Source organism: Coenobita brevimanus, chromosome 98 (genome assembly GCF_032717465.1).
Source record: "Coenobita brevimanus isolate Jiangsu-jjx chromosome 98, ASM3271746v2, whole genome shotgun sequence".
NCBI lineage: Eukaryota > Metazoa > Arthropoda > Malacostraca > Decapoda > Coenobitidae > Coenobita > Coenobita brevimanus.
The window spans coordinates 35,724,311-35,748,911 of record NC_137051.1 but is presented as its reverse complement, the minus strand read 5'-3'; the positions used below and the strand labels follow the sequence as shown (position 1 = coordinate 35,748,911).

The following is a 24,601-nucleotide window of genomic DNA, read 5'->3' as shown; positions in this document are numbered from 1 at the left end:
GCTCACAAATTACAATTATGAAATGTGCTTAAGTGACTGAGGGATTTGGAGGCTGCAGGTCACCAGTCATATGGGAGGAGGGACATCCACATCAAACATCCTTCAGGTTGCTAGCATCTGAATTTAGCTCAGTGAAGAGCATTGGAGGTGATGAAGCTCAGATGATGTCAGTACAGAAGTTGACAGCTGGGTTGTGTCAGTTAGAAGGGATAAAAAACACAGAGGGTAATGAATAATGTGGAGTAAGGATGTCCATTGATAAAAGGGTCATAAAGATGCTGGGGTGTAGTGTTGGCAGAGTGTCCTCAGCATCTTCATCCTTCATAGAAAGATGTTTTCATAGCAGTTTAAGCAGAAAGATAGATACATGATTTACACTTAGCTGCTCATATTTAATCTAACAAATATAAGAATTTTAATATTGTATCATTAAGGGTCCAGCATGCTTGCATGCATCGGCCTTGATCGTCTAGTGGCAGCTGTCCATGCTGCTCGATCTCTGGCAGTCTCCCTGTTCAGTCCCTTATCCCTGAGATCACACTTTATGACCCCATCTCCGGTCATTTTCAGTCTATCTCATGCAACCCTACCCCAGATGTTCTCATTTCTCATTTTCTGCACCCAATTGTCATCCTCCATCCTCTCCACATGCCCAGACCATCTCGATCTGCCCTCCCCATAACAACACTAATACATTCCAGTCCCATCCTTCCTCTCAACTTTTCAATCATAAACCTACACCCCCCCTCCTCAAGGCCTCGTATTTAAGGATGCACTACACATCCATCTAATCATTGTCATTTCTGTACATTTTAGCCTGTGAATATTTTTTCCTTTAATTATGAGATGCTAATACCATACAACATTACACTCCTAACACATGCTGCATACAGAGTTCCCTTAACATGGAGGGAGAGCTCTCTCAATGTCAGGAGAGGCAACAGCTCCCTGAACTTCCTCCAACCACTCCTTACCCTAGCCACAGAGCTGAACTCCAGTCCTACCTCCAGTCCCTAAAATAACAAAACTTTTCCGCACACTCAAGGACTCACCAGCAAGATCAGTATCTTGAGTGTGTGGAAGAGTTTTTTTTACTTGGGGGATATGTAATGTGCGGGGGGTGGGGCTGGAGCTAGCTCTGTGGCTAGGGTAAAGGAGTGGTTTGAGGAAATTCAGGAAGCTGTTGCCTCTTCTGACAATGAGAGGGCTCTTCCTCCATGCTAAGGGATCTTTGTATGCAACATGTAGCTTAATTATGGTTGGCAGTATTCTTATGTGTAAATAATCATTTAGACAGGAACAGTATTATAAGATGAATATATATAGTATATGAATTTGTTCAGAACCATTGTCTGTCAACCAGGGTTGGGGTAATTAACTTTCAAAATTAAACTAACTACTGTAGTTAATTCATTTGCAGTATGTGAGTGTTCAAAATGCATTGCCTATCATTCATACACAGACTGGTTGAAATTATTCTCAACACTGGTAACTTACTGTAGATGTATTTGTAAGGCAGTCATTACACCTTCTGTGTTTATCTCTGTGTCTGGGGCTGATACAAGTATTGCACTGCAAAATAATGCAGCTGGTTGGTTAATAAGGATAAAAGTTGCTAATTCTCTTGGAGCACAGGCACCTCTTAATTTGTTACAGTATTCCAGCTTAATTGATATGGTTATGTAGATAGAAAATGGATGGAAATATGGGATTGAAAAAGGTAAAGCTATATGTACAGTCAGCACAACGAAAGTCTGGACCCTCAATTTCATACCATATATTTTGTAGGGTCCAGGAAATATTGTAGGAAAATTCCTGTAGTTGTTGTTTTTTTTTTTTTTTTTTTTTTTTTTTTTTTTTAAATGGTTTCTAACAACTTTACAGGCTTACCACCATGTGCTGTGAGTTTATGAGCTCAGTTCCTGCATGACTTTGGATGGGAGAGCATATCAGTTTTTCTTGTCCTGCCTGGCCCTTGTTAATTTCAAAGCTCTCTTTTTCACACCCTCAGCCGTAGTGAATCTTTGGAGATGGGTCCCAAGCCACTAACTAATGTAGAAAAGCCCAAATTTTAACTGAGAGAGAGGAAAATGTAAAAATTAAGGATATTTGTATTTGAACTTGGCAAGGAAAATCTACCATTATGGCACTCCTTGCTGCTGCCCCCACCTGCCAAAAAACACAATTCCCAAATATAAAGACAGGCTAGGACCTAAAAGGAAAACATCGCAAACTACAGACAGGTTACTGAAGCAAGCTGTGATAAAAGACCCACGTTTGACTGCTAGACAACTGAAAGATATGTACCCTGAATTGCCGAAAGATGTGTCTGAAAGAACCATACAGCATCAACTTCAGAAAGACCTCAAGATCCCCAGCTGTACTGTTGCACTGAAGCCTCTCCTGACAGAGAAGATGAGGAAGAAGCGACTTGAATTTGCAAGACAACATCAGCACTGGACTGTCCAAGACTGGAGTGAAGTTATGTTCTCAGATGAAAGTACATTTCAGGTGCTTAGCTCACATCGAATCAAGGTACGCAGGCCAGAGGGGACCAACAGGTATGACAGGTGCTACACCATCAAGATCGTAAACCACAGTCCCTTAATGATGGTTTGGGCTTGTTTCAGTGCCAAAATGGGCAGAGGTGGTATATATTTCTTTCTGAGAAACTGCACAATGAATGCTGCTTGGTACAATGAGGTTCTGAAGAAGCATCTGTTTGATCACATGATTATCCACGGGACCTCCATCTTCATGCATGACTCAGCCTTCTGTCACACTGCTCAGACTTAAACCCTATTGAAAATGCATGGAAGGAGATCAAGGACAAGGTGAAGGCTGCCAAAGTGTCGTCAGTGCCCGAGCTCCAGGAGGTTATCAAGCGTGTGTGGTGTCTGGAGATTGATATCAATTACTTCACTAATCTAATAGAGAATATGCCAAGGAGAATACAATAGGTGATCAAGGGCAAGGGGGAAATGACAGAGTACTAAGATAAGCATTGCAGTACATTTTCTGTTCATAAGTAAATGTTTTCTGTGATATGTTGTTGTTTTGGTAGTGCCCTGACTAGGTCCAAACTTCCATTGCGCCCACTGTAAGTTTGCTTGAAGGTGGGAGGAGACAAGATACAGTATGCCAAGAAGGTAGATGGATGTGATAAATGAATGCATGAGAAAATGTGGCATGAAGTTGAGAAAGCATAAGAATATACAAGGGATTACAGTGTATGTGAAGTGCATCTGTAAAGAAAAAGACCAAAAAAAATGTGCAAATGTTTGTACATGCAAAGACCAGGATTTCAAAGGCTTTAATGATATGTGAAGGATTGTGAGGCCTATATTAATGGGCATGCTTGCTGAATTCTACTTTTGTGGCTTCTCTTTAGTTGTTTCTAAGTCCAGTCACTGTATCTTTTAGGTGAGAGTTAGGGCCGGGATGATTAGATGGTGATGGATATTTGACAGTCCAAGGTTTATGAAGGCTAGAATGGATGGCTGAGCCTTTGACCAGTTTCCATGAACACTGTGCTGGTAGTGGCTCCTGCTTTTGTGTATTCCTTTTCTTATTTCTGAATGCTAACACTGTGTAAAATAAAGATTATGGAAAATTGGTTTATAATGATGATTTCAATTGTGAAGTCTCTCATCAAGTTTCATTCCTATAGTCACACTTGATGAATGCCTGGTGGTCAGGTCATTAGGAAACCCCAATGGTAGTGGTTCCCTTTTGTAGGTTTGATCCCCAAGAGACCACTGTAATTTTAATCATGTAATGCTGCCAAGGGAAGTAGGCTAGTCAACAATCCCCTAAATATCTTGGACAGCAGTAGGCTAGCCTTGGCCTCTGTGGCTCAGTGGAGATAAAATGATATTTGATGTTAGCATTTTTTCATCAACCTGATTTCCTTGCCTTACTATTCAGCTGGTGCACGCATGGGTCGCTTGATGGTGGGTGACCAGGACCAACTGGGCACAGTCAAGGGTGGCCCTGATCTTGACCTCTCCTCTGACCCATACTATTTTGGAGGAGTGCACCCTGAGTTTGATAGGGAGAGGTAATGTACCAACACAAAAACACACACACAACCTTTGTCCTCAAAGCAGTTTTTTTTTTTTTTTTTTTTCTCCGGGTAACTTTACAAGATTTGAGGCAATAAATTAACCCCTCAGGCATTCTGATGCTTTAACATCAGCAAGGATAAGATTTGCAGTGCTTTCAATTTCTCAGCTCTGAATGTCAAACTTTGTCTGTATTGCAAATATTTGAAACATCATGAGTATAGTCTTCAAATTCCTTAATCTCCCTGATACAGCTTTTCATGGAATTATCATCCATATGAAAAAAAAAATGCTTATGTCATAAGAGACCAAAATTTCACTTCAGAGTTACAGTATACCAATGCATAGTGTAATGAAAGGCAGCTAGAAGCTGTAGGTTAGTCTAATACCATTAAAATGATCAGGACTACTCTAGTCTAGCCTCAGATTACTCTATATCCATAATCCATTAATGTAGAAAATTTATTTCTAGATGGGGCAGTGAATTAGTCCTTCGTTCGATGCTGGGGTGCATGTCTGGGCTGAGAGTGCTAGATGAGGGCAAGAATCCACTCACAGATGGACAGTATTATGGCATTGAACACTCCTGCTCAGATAAAGTAAGGGACTGTTTTGTACTGAATGAAGAGTAGTGTAATAAGTTAGTCAAATGGATGTTCACTGTTTTGCTTACCCTGTATGTAGTGATACAGTGTCACCTGCTTTGTACAGCTGGAGAACAGAATTTCTGTGCCCCCTTCTAGTATCCTAGAACAAAGATAGCATCATGGCATCATGGCACCATCAGTGGATAGGGATTTGAATGATGAGTCATAGATAGTGTGCTTCAAGTCATCCATGCATTCACATGTGGATACAGATTCACACATGATGCAGTGTTGTCAAAACCATGCTTTAGTATATAGTACAAACACACAAATGACACATCCACTCAAGCAGTGGTTGATTTCCTCATGCCCCAAGGTAAGCATGGAAAATCCATCCATCCATCATCCAATTCAGTGTCGCCCCACGAGGAGTGTAGGAGCCCAGCACTAGGCAAGTTGGTCCTGGCATATAAAATGAGAGTGACCAGCCTTACTCATCCTTGAGTGGCATTATGTGAGCAATAAATCCCAACCACTCCTTGGATATAAACATGCACCGGTTCAATCCGATTGGAGCACATTAATTACCCACTAAATCACCAGGCATCATAAATTGGTTTTGTGGTTACCACCCAGCATAGTAATGGTTTCCTAGTGTACAGGAAACCATTTGGCTTGTTACTTAGTGAAGAGTCACCCATAGGCAGAAGGAAGAGGAAAGAATGAAGGAAAGAAAGATAGAAGAGGGAAAGTAAAGTCACCCATAAGCAGAAGGAAGAGGAAGGAATGAAGGAAAGAAAGACAGTAGAAGAAGGAAGGAAGAGAGGAAAGGGCACTACATCAAGTGAGTGGATGGTAAGCTCCCCCACCTACCACAAAGCATGAAAAATTTGTCTATCTATCTATCTATCATCCCATCCTACATTGCTTCATGTGGAGCGTAGGAGACTGGGGCTAGGCAGTTAGTTCCAACATTTGAGATGAGAGTGACCAGCCTCACTCATCCCTGAGTGGCATTACACGAGCAGTCAACCCCAACCATCCCTTGGATATAAACCTTCACCAGCTCAATCCGATTGGAGCTCAATAATTACCCACTAAACCACCAGGCGCCAAAATTTGGTTATATGATTACCACTCAGCGTAGTAAATGGTTTCCTGGTGTACAGGAAACCATTTGGCTTGTCACTCAGTGTAGAGACACCCACAGGCAGAAGGAAGAGAAAAAGAATAAAGGAAAGAAAGACAGAAGAGGGAGTGTAAAGTTGCCCATAGGCAGAAGGACAAGGAAAGAATGAACGAAAGGAAGACAGAAGAGGATGGAAGGAAAGAGGGATGGAGGAGAGGAAAGGGCAGACACCCGAGAGCAGCACTACATCAGGTGAGTGGATGGTGAGTGCCCCCACCTACCACAAGCATGAAAAATACTTAACATAATCTCATGCTCGGATAGTGCCACAAATATGTGAAACCATTCTGCTGCAATGAACAGTAATTAGGGTATTAGGTATTACAGGAAGTATAATGCTCCTGATGAGGCCAAAAAAAAAAAAAAAAAAAAAAAAAAAAAAAAAAAGGAAAAGAAGGCTGGATGGCAGAAAGATAGACAGCACAATGGTTGTGGGTAATGGAGTAAAATGGGAAGTACACCTGTAAAGATGGGCATTGTTGGGTAGTTGATAATGGTGGTGATGGTTTAAATCAAAAGTTTCTCCTAGAACTAGAAGAACTGGAACAGTAACAACAAAATAGAACAAACTTGCTGCTACCATATATTAAACCAGTTATGACACAGGAATAAATAGAGGCCCCCCCAAAGACTTAAAGGTGTCATGAATGAAAGAGGGAGGGAAACTACCTCCTTTGCACCTCCACCCTCTGTGCCTGTGGTCCTGAAAGGGAGTTAAGTAATTTGTAATGGAGAGAGTGGGAAAGCAGAGTGGTTGAGAATGGGAGAAGTTTGTAAAGACATAATGCCATAGAAACTCTTCTGTCTTATTTACTTGTGGTGTTAGAGATCCAAGGAGGAAGCAGAGTTTTGAGTGAGGTAGGCAGATACCTTTGGTTGAAGAATATACAGTATGAACTTTTTTTTTTTTTTTTTTCCACAGCTGTTGTTAAGTTGGAAAGTTAGGTTTTTTCTGTACTGTATACAGTGTTTTTCATAATGTTATGCTTGTATTTAGCTCTCCATATGTATCTTCCCAACCTTTGCAGCCCCTGTATGATGTAGGATTCCTTGGGCAAGGCTACTTGGAGCTTGAGTCTCATGAGTTGAAGCGAGACTCCAACTTTGGATTCACTTTCCAGACCATGGAAGCTGATGCTCTCCTTATGGTCTCCACATTTGTCGGACAGGTGTGTACCTTAATTGTTGTATCATTCTTTTGGATGATCCACAGCATTCAGAGATTAAAGTATTGAACCAGGAATGCATATTTTCTCATGTTCAGTATACCCTAATTCTAAAGGACAGTTTGGTAGGTGGGATTGTCAGTTAGAACCGATTGACCAACTGAGCAGTTTTCAAAATACCCCAGATAGTAACAAGTACACAATACCATGCATATTGCATATTACATGCACATTGTTACGAATTTATTTGTAGAGAGGGGGGGAGAGAGAGAGAGCGAGAGGGAGGGGAGAGTGAGAGAGCATATTATAATCATCCCCTGCCTTACATAACATCCAGAGTCCCTTGTGCACACCTCTGTAAACCAGAGCTGGGCACATCCACAATCACTTTTGCAAACCAAAAATTCCACAGTAGTAGCTACCGAAAATTCCACAAATGTGGAAGTGTGATATCGTTTGCGGCTTGCGTTTGCAACAAATTTTGCACATATTTGTGGTTTTGCATTTGCAGAAGTACATCCACAGATGCAAACTTGCCCACAAACCAGCCTGACCTCTGAGAACTTTGAGTGGTTTGTTTTTATGAAGGGCAGCATGGACCCGCTCAAGATGGAGTTGTCTCAGTTGTTGGAGGAGTCTGACTGTGACAGGAGTGAGGATTGAGGAGGTTAGAGCCAATGAAGAGAGGTGGAGTGGTGTGTCAACTTATCAAGTGTAAGCTGTGAAGTGTAAAAATTTAATTCATTTATCTACAATAGTGATTGATTTACCCTTGGTTTGTAGTAAAAACAGTCTAATTATATACAAATGGTTTGCATTTGTGGAACGGCAGATTTCAAGAACTTTGCAGATTTGCGGTTGCGGGAGGTAATAGTTTGAGTTTGTGGATTTGTGTTTGCAGAAGTGAATTTTCATTTGCGATGCCAAGCTCTTTTGTAAACATTGTCTGGTAAGAGGGTAGAGGGACTTCCCTTTTCATTCAGTTTAATGTAATTCCTTCTTTCATTGCTTTCTTTTTTCACCTTTGGATGTGACAGGAAAAGGAATAAGAAAGGGGGACAGAAGAAACAGGAGGAGGAAAGGAAAGGAGGAAGAAGAAGATAAGAAAGGAAGAGAAGTGTACATGTGCAGGGAAATGAGAGAAGAGTAGAGAGAAGAAAAGAAGAGAGGCAGTTGACAGTTGGTGGTCTGTTAAGGAGAGAGAGAGAGAGAGAGAGAGAGCAAAAGTAACCCAGATGACAGACACTAGATCATATTTCTTGTGTGTGTGCTTTATGTAAGCACTGTCTGAGCCATAGCTGATAAGTGTGGAAGGATACTTTATATATATATATATATATATATATATATATATATATATATATATATATATATATATATATATATATATATATATATATATATATATATATATATATATATATATATATATATATATATATATATATATATATATTTTTCCCTTTTTAATTTAATTTACACAAATTCCCTTATTTTATTATCACCTTTTATCAACTCTGGATGTGACAGAAAAGGGAATAAGAGATGGGGTCAGAGACCTATTTCTAATGTGTCCAGCAACTCAGGCAGCTGCACACTTTGCACAACATGCCTTTTTTTTTTTTTTTTTTTTTTTTTTTTTTTCTCAATTGACATTTCCCGATAAAGAATTACAGCACAAGTGAATAAGTACAATCCAGAATGTACATGAGAAGTGGAGAAACTCTGCACCACAGCAGATGCAAAGGCCTACTGGTACATGGGGCAGTCAACCTTGTTCAGACAGCTGAACAAGTTCATTTTCCCAGGTGTGGGAGGACCATATACAGTAATTTGTCCATTAGATTCAAAATCTGATAGATTTAGGTCCACTAGAATGAGGGTTTACTGTAGTTTCATTATGATTGTAAATTGAAGAAGAATTGCAATGAACACAATCTTCCTATGTGTGGTTACTTAAGTCAAATATTGCTCTGTCCTCCTGGTTCTAAAAGTGATTCCTAATGATTTACATTAATTTGCAGTGCATGTATTGACAAAGTGGAATGCAAGGGTAATAGCCTTTTTTAAGCAACAGATATTTGTAATTCTCCTTTTAATTTTCTTCAACCCCTTTTTTGATGAGGTTCTAAGTATGATTAATGATTTTCATATGATCATGTGTAACTCACCCATCCTCTGTCATAATAACCTAATATAATGTCTGGTAACAGAGAGCAAAACCTGCACTCAGTCCTTCCATTTCTAAAATACTCTAATATCTGATATCAAGGAGAATAAACTAGGTTGATAATGGTGAGCATTTACTAATAGCTGGACCATTGCCCTTAAAGGAGAGTGACACAGAAGGAGCCTCCACTACCACCACCACCACCACAACCACTGTACGCTATGGTGAAGGGAGTATGACACCGCTTGCTAACGTGTACATATACTAACGCAGATCTGTCTTAGAATAGTACCATAGGTTTTAGTAGAATATTTTTTCATGTTATGTTTGTGAATACTCCTTTCTTCTACATTCAAAAAGTATGCACAATGCTTGCATAATAAAGTAATGTTCTTATGGTGTAGCTATGGTCAATAGGTAGACATATTTCTCATGTCTGATACCTGCATACAGTACATAGTATAATTTCAACTTGGGGATTGAGAGATCTTCAAGATTGCTTATGGTATATATATATATATATATATATATATATATATATATATATATATATATATATCTGTCTATATATTACCAGATGCCTCAATCCCGTTCGGGGTGGCCACAAACAAATTACTTCCACATTGCCCTGTCCCTCACCATTTCACTGCCCTGCTCCCAACTTACACCCCTGTCTCTCATATACCTCTCCACCCCATCCCTCCATCTCATCCTTGGCCTCCCCCCTCCCTCTCCCCCCCTCCAGCTCACTCACATACACTCTCTTCATCAGTCTTTCACCCTCCATCCTCTTCACATGGCCAAACCACCCCAGTATATTCCTCCTAACGCTTCCTATCACATCCACATCAACACCACAACGCTCCTTTATATCCTCATTTGTCAGCCTGTCTCTCCATGTGACTCCACAGGCTCCTCTTAAATAACTCATTTCCACTGCTCTCACTCTTGACTTGTGTCTTTCCAACAACGTCCAAGCTTCACTTCCATACGTTAGAGTTGGTATTACAATACTGTCATGTAGTAACTTTTTCACTTCCATGCTCACTTCCCTGTTTCTTATCACTGCTTTCAAGGAACCAGCAACCTTTCTTCCCTGCTGTACCCTTTCAAGCACTTCATCCTCCAAACCTCCATCCTTATTCATCACACTACCCAAGTACTTAAACGTACTCACATTTTCCAGTTCCTCACCATCCAACCTCGCTGTACATTCACTGCCTTCACCTCTCTCAAAGACGATCACTTTACTCTTCCCTACATTCACCTTTAGATTCCATTTCTTACACACTCTCCCAAATTCATCCACCAAACCTTGCAGCTCCCCTTCGTCTTCACTCAACAACACAGTATCATCTGCAAACAACAGTACAGGGAGTTTGCAAACACTACCCTCTCTCACCAGGGCCACTCCAACGTCCACTACCCTACCTTGTACCTCTTTTATTACCCCATCCATGTACAGATTGAACAACCATGGAGACATGACACATCCCTGTTTCAACCCAACCTTCAAAGAGAAAAATTCACTCAGCTCACCATCCACATGCACAGCAGCCTTAGCACCACCATACATACTCTTCACAGCATTCAACAACCTTCCATCTACTCCATATATTCTTAATACTTTCCACAATCCATGTCTATCCACCCTGTCATATGCTTTCTCCAAATCCATGAAAGCCACATACAACTTCTTTCCCTTCTCTAGAAACTTTTCCACTAAAGATCTTAGAATGAATATCTAATTTATACAACCTCTTCCCTTCCTGAAGCCTCCCTGTTCTTCTCCAACTAGTTCCTTTGTTCTTTCTCTAACTCTGTCAATAAGTATCCTACCGTACAATTTTCCTATTATACTAAGTAGACAAATGCCCTTATGATTACCACACACTTCTTTTTCCCGTTTTCCTTTTTACAAGGGAATAATTATACCTGACTTCCAATCCTCCAGGACTCTACCTTCCTCCCAGGCCAATCTGCACATCTTCCACGTTCATTCTGCTACTATCTCTCCCCCATGCTTCAGCATTTCACCACACACTCCATCAATTCCTGGGGCTTTCCCCAGTTTAACACACTTCATTGCTTTCACAACTTCTATCCTACTGATTTCTTCCTGTCTTCTCACCTCCCTCCTTCTCCCAGCCATTCCCCAGCCACTTATACTCGCATTACTTCCATCCTTTATGTTCAACAATTCCTTAAAGTGTTCTCTCCATCTGCTCACTTTTTCTCCCTTCTCCACTAGTAATCTACCATTTTTATCTTGCACTCCCATGCTAACTTCACTTCCACCCTGTCTTACTCTCTTCACCTCTTTCCAGAACATTTTCTTACAGTCCCTCCATTTTACACTCAAATTCCTTCCAAATTCCTCATCCACTCTCTTCATACTCTCTCTTACTAATCTTTTCACCTCTCTCTTCCTTTCTACATATAACTCTCTCTTCTGCCTCTCTACTTCTTCCATGCCTCTATTTCTCATCCATTCATTGTATGCTTTCTTCTTTTGTGTCACAGCCTGTCTCACCTCTTCATTCCACCACGCTGTTCCTTGCACCCCCCTCTGTCTTCTCTTCATCCCACACACCACATCACATGCTGCACATATTTCTTCAGTGAATATCCTGCACACACCTTCCATGTCCCCCATCTGCTCCAATTCGTATTTGGCCAATCGTTCCTCCACTTCTCTCTTATATATATATATATATATATATATATATATAAATGCCACTCAGAGATGAGTATATATATATATATATATATATATATATATATATATATATATATAAATGCCGCTCAGAGATGAGTGAGGCTGGTCACTCTAATCTTAATGTCGAGACCAACTGCCTAGCCCCAGGCTCCTATGCTCCTCATGGAGCAATGTAGGATTGGATGATGGATATATATATATATATATATATATATATATATATATATATATATATATATATATATATATATACATACACTGTATATACATACACATACAGTAGGTTCGCACAGTGCGCGTCATCACAGTGCACGATTCGCATTGTGCGTGTGACCAAAAATCATAACCAAAAACCCTTGAATGCGTGAGTTTACCGCACAGAATGCGAGGCAGAGGCAAGGAGTGGCTCAAAAATGCCATTTTCTATTAGTGCGCGACCACCCCTCACACAGCGCGTCACGTGTCGTCATGTTGATGTGCAGAAATTCCTAGGCATTCTACTGTTGAGGATGAAGAGGATGCAATGTCAGAAGTGTCAGCATTGGACTTTGAAGGGTTTATGGCTGAAGTGAGTGACTTTGATGCTCCTGGGGAAGGTGCTCAAGAGGAGTCTGTGGAGAGAAGTGTTGGGTGGTGGGGAGTGCGGCGCTGTAAGTGTTGCTGCTCCTCGGAACCCCTGTTATTTAAGGTCATCAGGCCTGTTGTCTACTGTTGTTAAGGTGACTACCCATATTTCTGTTATTGTAGCTATAGCTTTAGTACAATGTCTGATAAATATGACCTTTATTATGTCTCTAAGGGCCAAAAAATGTCCAGGTATGAGGGGGTACCACCCATATGTAATTATTCCCATAAGATTATGTATTCCCAGTACACGAATTCCCAGTGCGCGAGGTCATGGACCGCCCAATTTCACGCACTGTGCAAGCCTACTGTAAATATATATATATATATATAAATCATCTCCCCTAAAGTGTGCCTTCGCAAAGTGCATCTCGCCTGATGTGCGACAGGGATCTGACAATAATTAATTATTTAGATAGTGTGTTTGCTACTTGCAATGTGCGACGAGCATGAGAAATTGAGGCAAATACGGTATTCTCTTGCAACTGGCGAGCATAATTTGTAGTGTGCGATGGGTAAGGGTGGGGCTGGTGAGTATGTGTGGTGGGGTGTGGCTGGTGTGCGAGTAGGTTCCGAGACAATTTGCCATCAAGTTAGTTCGCCGTCAGACAATTAATTCGCCATCAAAACATGGACGATTCCCCGTCAGAACAATTCGCACCCTGGACGATTCCCCGTCAGGACAATTCGCACCCTGGACGATTCCCTGTCAGGACAGTTCGCACCCTGGATGATTCCCCGTCTTTCTGTAAATATTCTTATTATTAATTAATCATTTCTTTAATAACTATATTTCAGGGCGATCCATCAAAGTCTTTGTTCAGTAGCGTAGACTTTTGTTATTATTTATTAGTTGCACCTTTAGTCAATAATTAACTTGTTTCTTCCTCGCTGTAGTCGCCTTTAAATTATATTCTAGCGTCACCTATAGCTGTCTTCATTAATGACGGCGAATTGTCTTGTTATTGTTGTGATGGTGAATTGACTTGATGGCAAATTGTCCCGAAACCTTCCGTGGTACGGCCTCGGGTACCACCACAACAATTCGCATTATCTACCCCTGTACAATGCCGGTAAGGTTTTGAATTTTCATGATAAATACTGTGTACAGTATTACTCTTGCATGTTTCTATTGTAAGTTTTCCTTTTGCCTTTTAGTTAGCGATAGGTATTGGTGAATCAACATTCGAAAATTCAGAATGTGTCGCCCACAAAGCCATTTTAACATGGGATCATATGCTTCACAAAGTGCGAATTTATAAAGTGCGACGGGCTGTGCCGCGCATATTCATGCACTTTAAGCAAGATGACTATATCTATCTATCTATCTATCTATATACCTAGGCTGCTTCCCCCAAAGAAAGGGAGGTAGCCGAGACAGGATGACACACTCCCAATTTACTCATCCATTCAAACACATTCATTCTCATCTTAGCCCCAAAGGGGAGAAGGGACAGATCCTCATGCACCACACTGCACAAGGGTCAACTGCGCAGTGCAATCAGTGACATTCGCAGCAGGGCCCAACAGCAGAGCTGGTTTACCCCTGCCACATCATAATAGACCCATCCCCTTACCCGCACCTGACCTGACTAGCTGATCAGACCAAATGCGGGAGAATATCCCCTCAGGGCTGCATCATCATTTATTCATTCAAAATTTCTCTCCATTTATTTCTGTCATGCACAGCCACTCTTCCTGGCTCAAAAGACATCCCTCTCGCATCCAGCGCTCTCTTCACACTGTCCATCTATCCTATTCATGGTCTCCCTCTTAGCCTTACACCTCTCACATCAGCTCTAGTTATCTTTTTCACCAATCGCTTATTATCCATTCTCTCCATATGCCCAAACCATCGCAACACCCTCTGCTCTTCTCTACTAACCATCTCCCAAACAACTCCAGTTCTCCTTTGCACTTCATCATTTCGCACTCGATCCATACGCGTCACTCCACACATACTCCTCAGACACCTCATCTCCATTACATTCAAACTTTTCCTCTCTGCTACACCCATATTCCATGTTTCAGCCCCATATAACGCAGTCGGTACCACAACACCCTCATATTCTAAGCGAACAAGATCTAAACACTTTTTTCATTCCTCCCAGCACCTTACCTACTTCATTTATTCTAAATTTCACTTTGCATCTATTCTTCCATCCACAGCAACATGTGACCCCAAATATGTAAAACACTCTACCTCCTCAAGCAACTCACCATTCAAAACTATATTCATCCCCCTACCATCTACCAACCTCGTACACTTCATCACTTTACTCTTATTCTCATTTACTTTCAATTTCCTCCTTTCACACACCCTTCCAAACTCCTCTACCAACTGTCTCAATCTCTCCTCTGAATCAGCCACCAGTGCAGTATCATCTGCAAACAGCAGCTGCTTCAGATTCCACTCTCCACCATCAACATTCACCAGACTCAGACCTCCACCTAAAACTCTTGCATTCACCTCCCTTACAACACCATCCATATTAATATTAAACAACCTAGGTGACATCACACATCCCTGTTGCAGCCCCTCTCTCACGGAAAACCAATCACTCACAGCATTTCCCACTCTTACACACGCTCTACTATTTACATAAAAACTTTTCACCCCTTTTAGTAGCCTACCATGAAGTCCATACAATCTTAAAACAGTCCATAAAGCCTCCCTATCAGTTCTATCATACGCTTTCTCTAAATCCATGAATGCCTAAAACACATCTTTGCCTTTCGCTAAATACTTTTCACACACTTGTCTCACAGCGAACACCTGATCCACGCATCCCCTTCTTCTCCAAAAGCCACACTGGTCATCACCAATCACTCCCTCTGTATCCTCTCTAACTCTCATAATTAATACTCTGCCATACACCTTACCTACAACACTCAAGAGACTTATACCCGTAATGCTAGTACATTCATACTTATCACCCTTGCCATTATACAACGGGACCACACAAGCACTGGCCCAGTCAATTGGCACCACACACACATAAGCAATCATTGCCTTCCATTCATTGAGCTCACCACCCACCCTTCTCATCACTCGCCATGCATACCTGTGGGTCATTTTGTGCCTAAAGAAGGTATTGGTTATCACAAATCCCCTCCCTGCACAAATATCCACTAGAGTGCTACCATTCTCATTCACTTCAGCAGGCACACCCCACTCACCAACTACTCCATCATCCTTCTCAGTCCCTACTTTTCCATTCACATCTCCACTCAAAACACTCTCACTCCTCCCAAACTTTTCCATGCATGCTACCACAGTTGCCCAGGACTCTTCATTCATTCTGCTTGCACGGTCATCTGTTGGCACATATATGCACACAATTGTCCATGCTTGTGTTCCTACTTTTGGCCTTACCCACACAATCCTGATCGATACTCTCCTATATTCTCCTTCCATCTCTTGTATACAACAATACGTACTCTCTCCTTTGCTGTCACATTCCCACCTACTCTGGCACATAATACCCAGTCCCATTCTTCACACTCTCACCGCACCATTTGGTCTCAGTCAATCCACTTATGTCCACTCTTGCATCATCAGGCTCCTGGACAACCTCTCTCTCTCTTTCACCTCATCATTCGCACCCCTTGCATTCCATGTAGCAATCCTCAACATGTTCTTTGTTCTGTCCTTGGTCATCGCCGGTATGTCAGTCCGGGTCCGAGGCATTTTGCTTGTCTCTTTAGTTAGTTTTCCAGAGAAGGGCACCAACCCTCCACCAGCTCACTTGATGACACGTATGGAACATGTATGGTTTGGTTATATGGTTACTACCCAGCATATTAAATGATTTTCTGGATTACAGGAAATCATTTGGCTTGAGACCCAGTGTAGAGTCACCCAGAATAACCGTACACTGAATGGATGCTAGGTGCTCCATTGACCACTAAATGTTGAAACAACCGTATGATTTTATTGTGTTCAGCAGACATATGGCAGTGAGAGATAATGTAATCTTCATAAACTTAAGTATCAGAACTTCTTTTATACTGTACATCACTCTTGGTATGACATTTTTGTTCTGTTTTATGACTAGAGGAGGTTTATGATGAAGGGATTAACCCTTATTTAATGATGTACTTCTTTGCTCTTTGTTCAGTGCATTGTCCTACAGTTGTGATGCATCTGTGTACTCTGATCCATAACTCATTGTGAACTGCAGTCTAGATAATTGTTTGGATGGTGCAGCATAATGTATCGCTTCTTATCTTTGATGTAATATCTTTTCACATGCTGTACCCTGAAGAGAGTCCAGAATGAGTTTCAGATCATTGTGCACAAAGATACTGCAGCCAAGGGACTTGATCATGTTTTGAAAAAGTGGATGAGTTATTGATGGCTGAACAGGTTATTTGTATGTGTCTGTGTGGTAGGTGGGGGCACTCACCATCCACTCACTCAATGTAGTGCTGCTCTCGGGTGTCTGCCCTGTCCTCTCCTCCATCCTTCTTTCCTTCCATCTTCTTCTATCTTTCTTTTGTTCATTCGACCCTCATCCTTCTGCCTACGGGTGACTTTACACTCCCTCTTCTGTCTTTCATTCCTTCATTCTTTCCTCTTCCTTCTGCCTGTGGGTGATTCTACACTGAGTGACAAACCAAATGGTTTCCTGTACACCAGGAAACCATTTACTACGCTGGGTGGTAACCATATAACCAAATTTTGACGCCTGGTGGTTTAGTGGGTAATTATTGTGCTCCAATCGGATTGAGCCGGTGAAGGTTTATATCCAAGGGGTGGTTGGGGTTGATTGCTTATGTAATGCCACTCAGGGATGAGTGACGTTGGTCACTCTCATCTTAAATGTCAGGACCAACTGCCTAGCCTCGGGCTCCTACGCTTCTCACGGGGCAACGTAGGATTGGATGATGGATAGATGTCCAGATTTTAAATTCACTTGCTATGTAATGCAAGCATTGCATGTATTTCTGACTTGAAACAAGGTGCAATGGTAAAACTTGCTTTGGTTTTTTATCTGCATGCTGGAGTTGTGCCTTTAGTACATTAGCATCTAACTGCTTGTGAAAGTTGTGCATGGGGGGATTACAATAAATTATTGAATATACAAATATCAGTACACTACTCTTATAGTATACTTTCACTGATATTGTGCATGCTCCAGAGATCTATCATTAATTGACAAGTTAATGCAAGGAGTCAAAACATGAACTGGGCATATTTGTTGGGTAATCCTCTGCCCAGCCTTATCATAGGAGCACAAAATCAATTTACTTAGAAGTAAGTGCCACATTTATCTCTTTATGTCAAGGATAGTTTGAAGATAAGAAGCTTCATGATGTACCATTTGATTTTTTTTTTTTTTTTAAGCCACTCCCCACTCCTTTTAAGATATTACATTATTGCACCTTATTGAAAGGCTATAATAGGAGCATTTAAATACAGTATCGTGTAGGTTTCTGTCCTTCCATAAATAGCTACTGTACAGTAACAAAAATGAAGTCTTGAGTCAACAGATTTTCATAGGCCCAGAATGAAGCATGTTAGTTGTACTGTATCTGTTAACCAGAGTATTGATTTTTTTTTTTTTCTCCTGTTCCTGCTACCAGCCACTACCACCTGGTGAAACACAGCACCCACCAGACTTTTACTCAGTTTCGTTGGTTGAAGGTCACCTTGACATTCGGATGAATGGCGGCACTGGCAGTCATCGGGTCATGTCATCTGCCAAATATAATGATGGAAAACTCCATGCATTCTTCGTCATCAAAGAGAACAGAAGGTTAGGCCCAGACTGAATTATTGTGGTTATTATATGTGAATCCATCTTCATACAGTAGTGTACAGGTATACCCCTAGATATGATACCCCTAGATGCAACACCCCACTTAGCGATGGGGGTAGATATACCACTATACCCCAGCTAACAATGGCCAAACCCCAGTTTAACGATGGGCTTTGATTTTTTTTTTACTGATTTGGATGATAATTTAGACTTAAATTTTGTGATTAGGTTGATTTATAAACTGTTTTTAGACTTCAATTACCATGTTTTAGTCACAGGTGGGGTGAACATTGTCATTTTGTGGTACAGTTTATTGATTTTACCTTTTCCAGACTTATATTTGACGATTTTCAGATTTTATTTTGGGATTTAGGTGAATTATAAATTGCTTTTAGGCTTATTTTAGTGGTTTAGGTTAGCTAGAATCTTGTTTTTGGACTCATTTGGGTGGGTTTAGTACTTGGTTGGGGAAGAAACCCATGGCACAAAAATGCATCCCTATACTTTACATGTTAAATCTGCCCCGAGATACGATACCCCACATAGCAATGAGTTTTTATGTAACCAGTTGCATCGTTAAACCGGGTTATGCCCATTACCACTGTCTTTCCCACCATCCACTTCCATCCCTGCCGCACCTCATCCATCTCTCTCCACCCACTCATCACTTTGTATACCCCCACACCTAGCTGGCAAAAGGAATCTGTTTTCACCTCTAAAACCATCCCATATACAAAACACATTTTTATCTCCATCCTAAATTGCCATTTACCAACATCTTAGACCACCCCACCCATTGCTTTTTGCTCACCTCACCCATTTTATGCATTCTTACCTTTGACATGTACTTTACCAGCCTACTTACAACACTCATCTTCACAGCCTGTTCTCTATCAAATATTCCCCACCATATACGCAGGCTCAAACATACAGAAATGGCAATGATTAGGTGGATGTGCAGTGGGTCCTTGAGTGCAAGGCCTGGGGGGCTAGGTTTGCAATGGAAGAGTTGAGAGGTAGGATGGGACTGGAGTGTATTGGTGGTGTTGTGAGGAGAGGTAGATTGAGATAGTTTGGGCATGTGGAGAGGATGGGGGATGATGAGTGGGTGCAGAAAGTGAGAAGTGTTCATTCTGGGGGTAGGGTAGCGAGAGGTAGCCCAAAAAAGACCTGGGACAAGGTCATTGAGTGTGACCTCAGAGTTAAGGGACTAAAAGGGAAGCTGCCAGAGATCGAGCAGCATGGAGAGCCGCCATTAGGTGACCAAGACCGATGCATGCAACCATGTTGGAGCCTTCAGAAATGAAAACGATCGATCATCATCCATCCCTATCATGCCCTTTCCCCTCCACCCACCCTACATGTTTCATCTCTAATTTGATGAATCTCATAACAAAATCCACAGGATATACTGTACACTGATCATGTGGTTATCATGCATAATTGGTGCTGAATGTGGTGCATGAAAAGGGATTTGCATGAGAACAAAAGCGCAGAACCAATGGGATTTATCCTAACTGATACCAGGCATCCCAAGTGCAAGTTCAAATTTTCCCATTTATGACAATTTATACCCACTAAATACCTACATGCCATTATGCTAATTATCAGAAGCAGACATAGACATGGTTAGGTTAATAGAAAGGGATGAAAAGGCACAATAAGGAAGAAACACATACCGTAGAGAGACCCAAGATAGGCTGGAGGCAAGGGGTTCTGAGGTTTTGAGGTGGAGAGTTTGTGGTCTTCACCACCTGAGAGCAAATCCTCATGTAGGGCCTAACCTTAGAATCCATCAAACTCATCAGCACCCATAGACATTGCACCATCACTGATGGCAGAAACTAGCTCAGGTGCATGATAATGTTTTTGAGCCAAAAAATACGCATTAACGGCAGGAATACAGATTTTCATCTTACAGTGATAACGAAAACCGCTTAAACCAGGTGTTCGATAACCAAGGGATCTCTGTACTGTACTTCTTGCCATGGCCTATTATATTATTTACCACCACCTTAACCCATCAAATCCACTCAACTCCACCTACCCCATCCAGTCCTGAAGTCATATGTCTGCATCTCAAAAACCAGTGCTTCTTTAGATCTCATTTTTTGTACATGCTTTTTTAGGGATGACCTTAAGCCATTTGTATTGACTTGAATAAGTCTTATGGACCTGAAGGGACCTGAAATACCTGAATTGTTTTTATCTCAGAATTCAGTGCATCGGTAAGAGTGATTTTGGGTACATACTGTACTGTACCTTGAATTGATTTGTATAGACCTGAATAACGTGAATGGTCCCCAATTGCCAGAAATAGTCGTGATTTAAACTGCTTTGGTCTTAAAGTGGTCAAAGATGGACTAGTATAACTGAATGGATTAGTAGTATGCTGATATGAATAGATGTGACTGGAATTGAGTTGGTCTGATTGGGTCTAATTGGATGTGAATTCCTGAATGGACCTAATTAGGTCTGATTGCCCATAAACAGACCTGTCTGAGCCTGAGTGGATGTGAAAGCCCTGAATGAAGCCTCATGAATGGGCATTACTGATTATAATTGAACCTAATTGATCCAGAACTGCTCAAAACTAACTTGAAATGACTTGATTGGGCAGAAATGGATGTGATGTACCTGGTTGGACTTGAAGTGGCATTACTGATGCTGAATGGACCTGACTGGAACTGAAGTATCATTAATGATCCTGAATGAACCTGACTGGAACTGAAGTGGCATTATTGATCCTGAATGGACATGACTGGAACTGAAGTGGCATTAATGATCCTAAATGAATCTGACTGGACATGAAGTAGCATTAATGATTCTGAATGAACCTGACTGGAAGTGAAGTAGCATTAATGATCATAAATGAACCAGACTGGAACTGAAGTGGCATTACCAAACTGATCATGAATGAACCTGAAAGGACTTGAAGTAGCATATTCCTGAATGAACCTGATTGGAACTGAAGTAGCATTAATGACTCCAGATGATCCTATATAGTTATGAATAAACATAATTGATCATGATTGGCCTTGAATTAGCCAAAATAGATCTGACTGAGCTGGAGTGTTGTGATGGAACTGAGTGAGTCCTAAGTAGGCCCAATTTGACCTGACTGGCCCTGTACTTGGCAAATTGGATCAGAATTTACCTAACTTGTCACTAGCCCTGAGAGAACCTGTATTGCTCTAAACTGAATTGGATGTGAAGGACTTGAATGAACATTATGTGGCCTCAGTTGACCTAATTTGGTTTAAGCGCCTGTAACGTAACCTTACTAAATCCAAACGTCCAAAATAGATCTAGATTTTCATTGCTTTTGCTGGATTTGAATGACTAATATGACCAACACCAAGAATTTTATATGACTGCTAGTTTGACCACTGGACTAATTTTTGACCATATAAATTATGTAGAGAAGTTACAAACCATTTCAACTGCTGTTCATTGATGGTTAAACTGGCCATTGGTTTTACAGACTGATGATCATGCAGGCAAAACACAGTTACACAGTCAGTGAAGGTGTTTGTTATACAGTGTTTGGCAGTTTTGTTGTCAGTAAGCATTGAAGTCATTGCAGGTTAATATCTGTTGCTCACTACTGAGTTAATGGATATTGCGTCTGGAATTTTTTTTTTCTAAAAAATAAAAGGAAATAGAGAGTAAATGCATGTCTGTTATACAGTAAACCCTCACTATAACAAATTCCAGTATAGCGGATATTGGATTTAATGGACGCCACAAAGCCCACCAAACTTTTGTTGGCCATAACGAACAGTGTCCATTAAATGGGGCACAGTGGGTCATGGTACTTGTGTTTCCTACCCTTTTTACTCCATTCTGGCTGGAAATTGTCCTCTCCACATCATGATTGCTGAGTTGTAAAAACAGACTGCTGTATAATAACACTGTACTAGTCATGAAGAATTGCAATGACAAGAATGTGAAATAAGCTGCAAAAGAATAAAATTATGGGCCAAGTTAGTGTCAAATGGGTACTGAGTACATTTTTAGTACTAGAGTATCTGTATGCTATTGTACTCATTTATTTTCAAACATGTTTGAAATTCCACCTTAGGGGGGATGGGGACTCCCGGATATAATGGACTATCAACTTTAACGTACCTGGTTTTCCCCCAATTAGTCTGTTATAGTGAGGATCTGCTGTATTTTCAGAGCGTTTCAAGTTAATGGTATGGTTATTTCTGAACAGTGTATAAGATAAGAGGTATTTTAAATTGTTAGAGTGAGTATATTATTATATAAGAGACATGATAATAGAATTATTCATATTTTCTGTATCAACATCTAATTATGCTGTGATATTGCCTAATTGGTACATGAATATATTGTCATAGTTATCCAAGTAGACATTCAGTACAGTCATTTCTCACTAATGTCCAGGATGGGTTCCAAAATGAAAAAACTTTCTCAGTACAGTTGCTGCTGTAAATTGGGTAAAGTGGAAGAAAACCTTTGTAGGTTGCAATGGAACTCCAATGCTCATTTTTTTTAAAAATATACTATGGGGATAGCAGCAACAAAAAGAACATTTAACTCCTCAATGGCCGTGAGGTAATACATTAGTGTATACCACAGGCCGGCCCCGGGACCATTTTTTTTAAATTCTATTTTTTATTTATTTATTTATTTTTTTTATGTATATGTGAAGATCATCATCTGGTGCACCTAGCAGTGTGTTTTTTGGCTTCCTAAATCCATCCTGTAATTCCCTATGTTTCACAGAAAAATATATAAAATTACTACGCATGTGCCATTAACATGTAAACCAGTGAGTGATAACATACAGGATGAACTGACTGCCTAAGTGCTTGGGATGGTAGAATAAGGTCATGTAAACATACCAGTGATATTTGTTTCGTTCATATAATTGTTCATTTTGTTCTGTTTCATTTACTTTATAAAGGCTGCAACATGCTTGCATGCATCAGCCATGGTCACCTAATGGCAGCACTTCATGTTGCTCAGTCCCTGGCAGCCTCCCTGTTCAGTCCGTATTCCAGAGGTCGCACTCTATGACCTTGCCCCGGGTCACTTTCAGTTTGTCTCTCACAGCCCTACCCCCCAACATTCACACGTCTCACTTTCTGCACCCAGTTATCATCCTCCATCCTATCCACATGCCCATACCATCTCAGTCTGCCTTTCCTCATCACAACACCAATACACTCCAGTCTCATCCTTCCTATTAATTCTTGCATTATAAACTTAGCCCCCCCCAGGCCTTGCATTGAAGGACGCACTGCACATCCACCTAATCATTGTCAATTCTGCCATTTTGAACCTGCGAATATCATCTTCTTATACTGCCCATTTCTCTCTACCATACAGCATTATGCTCCTAACACATGGCACATACAAAGATCCCTTAGCACTGAGGGAGAGTCTTCTCAGTGTCAGGAGAGGCAACAGCTCTCTGAACTTCTTCCAACCACTCCTCATTCTAGCCACAGAGCTAGCTCCAGCCCCACCTCCAGCACATAACATGTTCTCCAATTGTCAGAATTCCTCCACACACTCAAGAGACTCAGCAGCAAGATCAGTCCTATCATGCCTGACAATCTCCACATGCTCCCCCCAACACACTGCAGAGACAAAATCAGTATTATCTCACAGTCTACCTCAGATACCGCTACATCTCTTACGTACCCACTTATCGCAAACACTGCATAAGATGTAATCACTTCCCATGCCCTTATGGCAGTTTTTTATTGATCGTGCTAATTCGACACCCCTGGCACTGTCACTGGCACTGTAGTGCATTGTTCGATGCTTGTGGCTAGTGCAGGGTTAAAATGATGATTTATACAGTAGTAAGGACTTGCTTTATGCAGATGATAAATTTGTTAACAACTTATGTACAGTATCATATAGTTTTACAGTACTTCAAATATGTCTTTCACATAACTCTCCCAGAGTAACACTTAAAGTGGATGACCGTGAAGTGAATGCAACAAGGCTAGATAGAGGAGGGCAGGTGGTGGAAGGGCCTAGTACAGGAGGACTGTATTTTGGTGGAGTGCCGCAAGATCTTCAGATTGGTGCCATTGCTGGGTCTTCCAGACCTTTGAAAGGATGCATCAGGGATGTCATTGTGAATAATAAGTAAGTAAAAATTAGTTACCTTTTTTCACTTAGTGTCTCCAGTTAATTTTCTTCCTCGATCAAAATTTTCCAGATCCATGAAACTTGCAGTGAATAGTGAAACTTACATGGCTAATAAATCTTATACATTATATTTGTGTGTGTGTGTGTGTGTGTGTGTGTGTGTGTACAGATTGAGAAATCAT

At 40.9% G+C, this 24,601-nt stretch overlaps 1 protein-coding gene across 1 annotated transcript in view; it reads left to right on the top strand.

Moving 5' to 3' along the window:
• LOC145414031 (uncharacterized) overlaps nucleotides 1–24,601 on the top strand; it is a 182,201-nt gene that overhangs the window by 143,041 nt on the left and 14,559 nt on the right. The window contains exons 34-39 of the mRNA XM_080283597.1: nucleotides 3,928–4,060; nucleotides 4,537–4,663; nucleotides 6,869–7,009; nucleotides 9,340–9,390; nucleotides 18,109–18,281; nucleotides 24,228–24,416. Coding sequence (XP_080139723.1) covers nucleotides 3,928–4,060; nucleotides 4,537–4,663; nucleotides 6,869–7,009; nucleotides 9,340–9,390; nucleotides 18,109–18,281; nucleotides 24,228–24,416 — 814 coding nt within the window. The remainder of the gene's footprint in view (nucleotides 1–3,927; nucleotides 4,061–4,536; nucleotides 4,664–6,868; nucleotides 7,010–9,339; nucleotides 9,391–18,108; nucleotides 18,282–24,227; nucleotides 24,417–24,601) is intronic.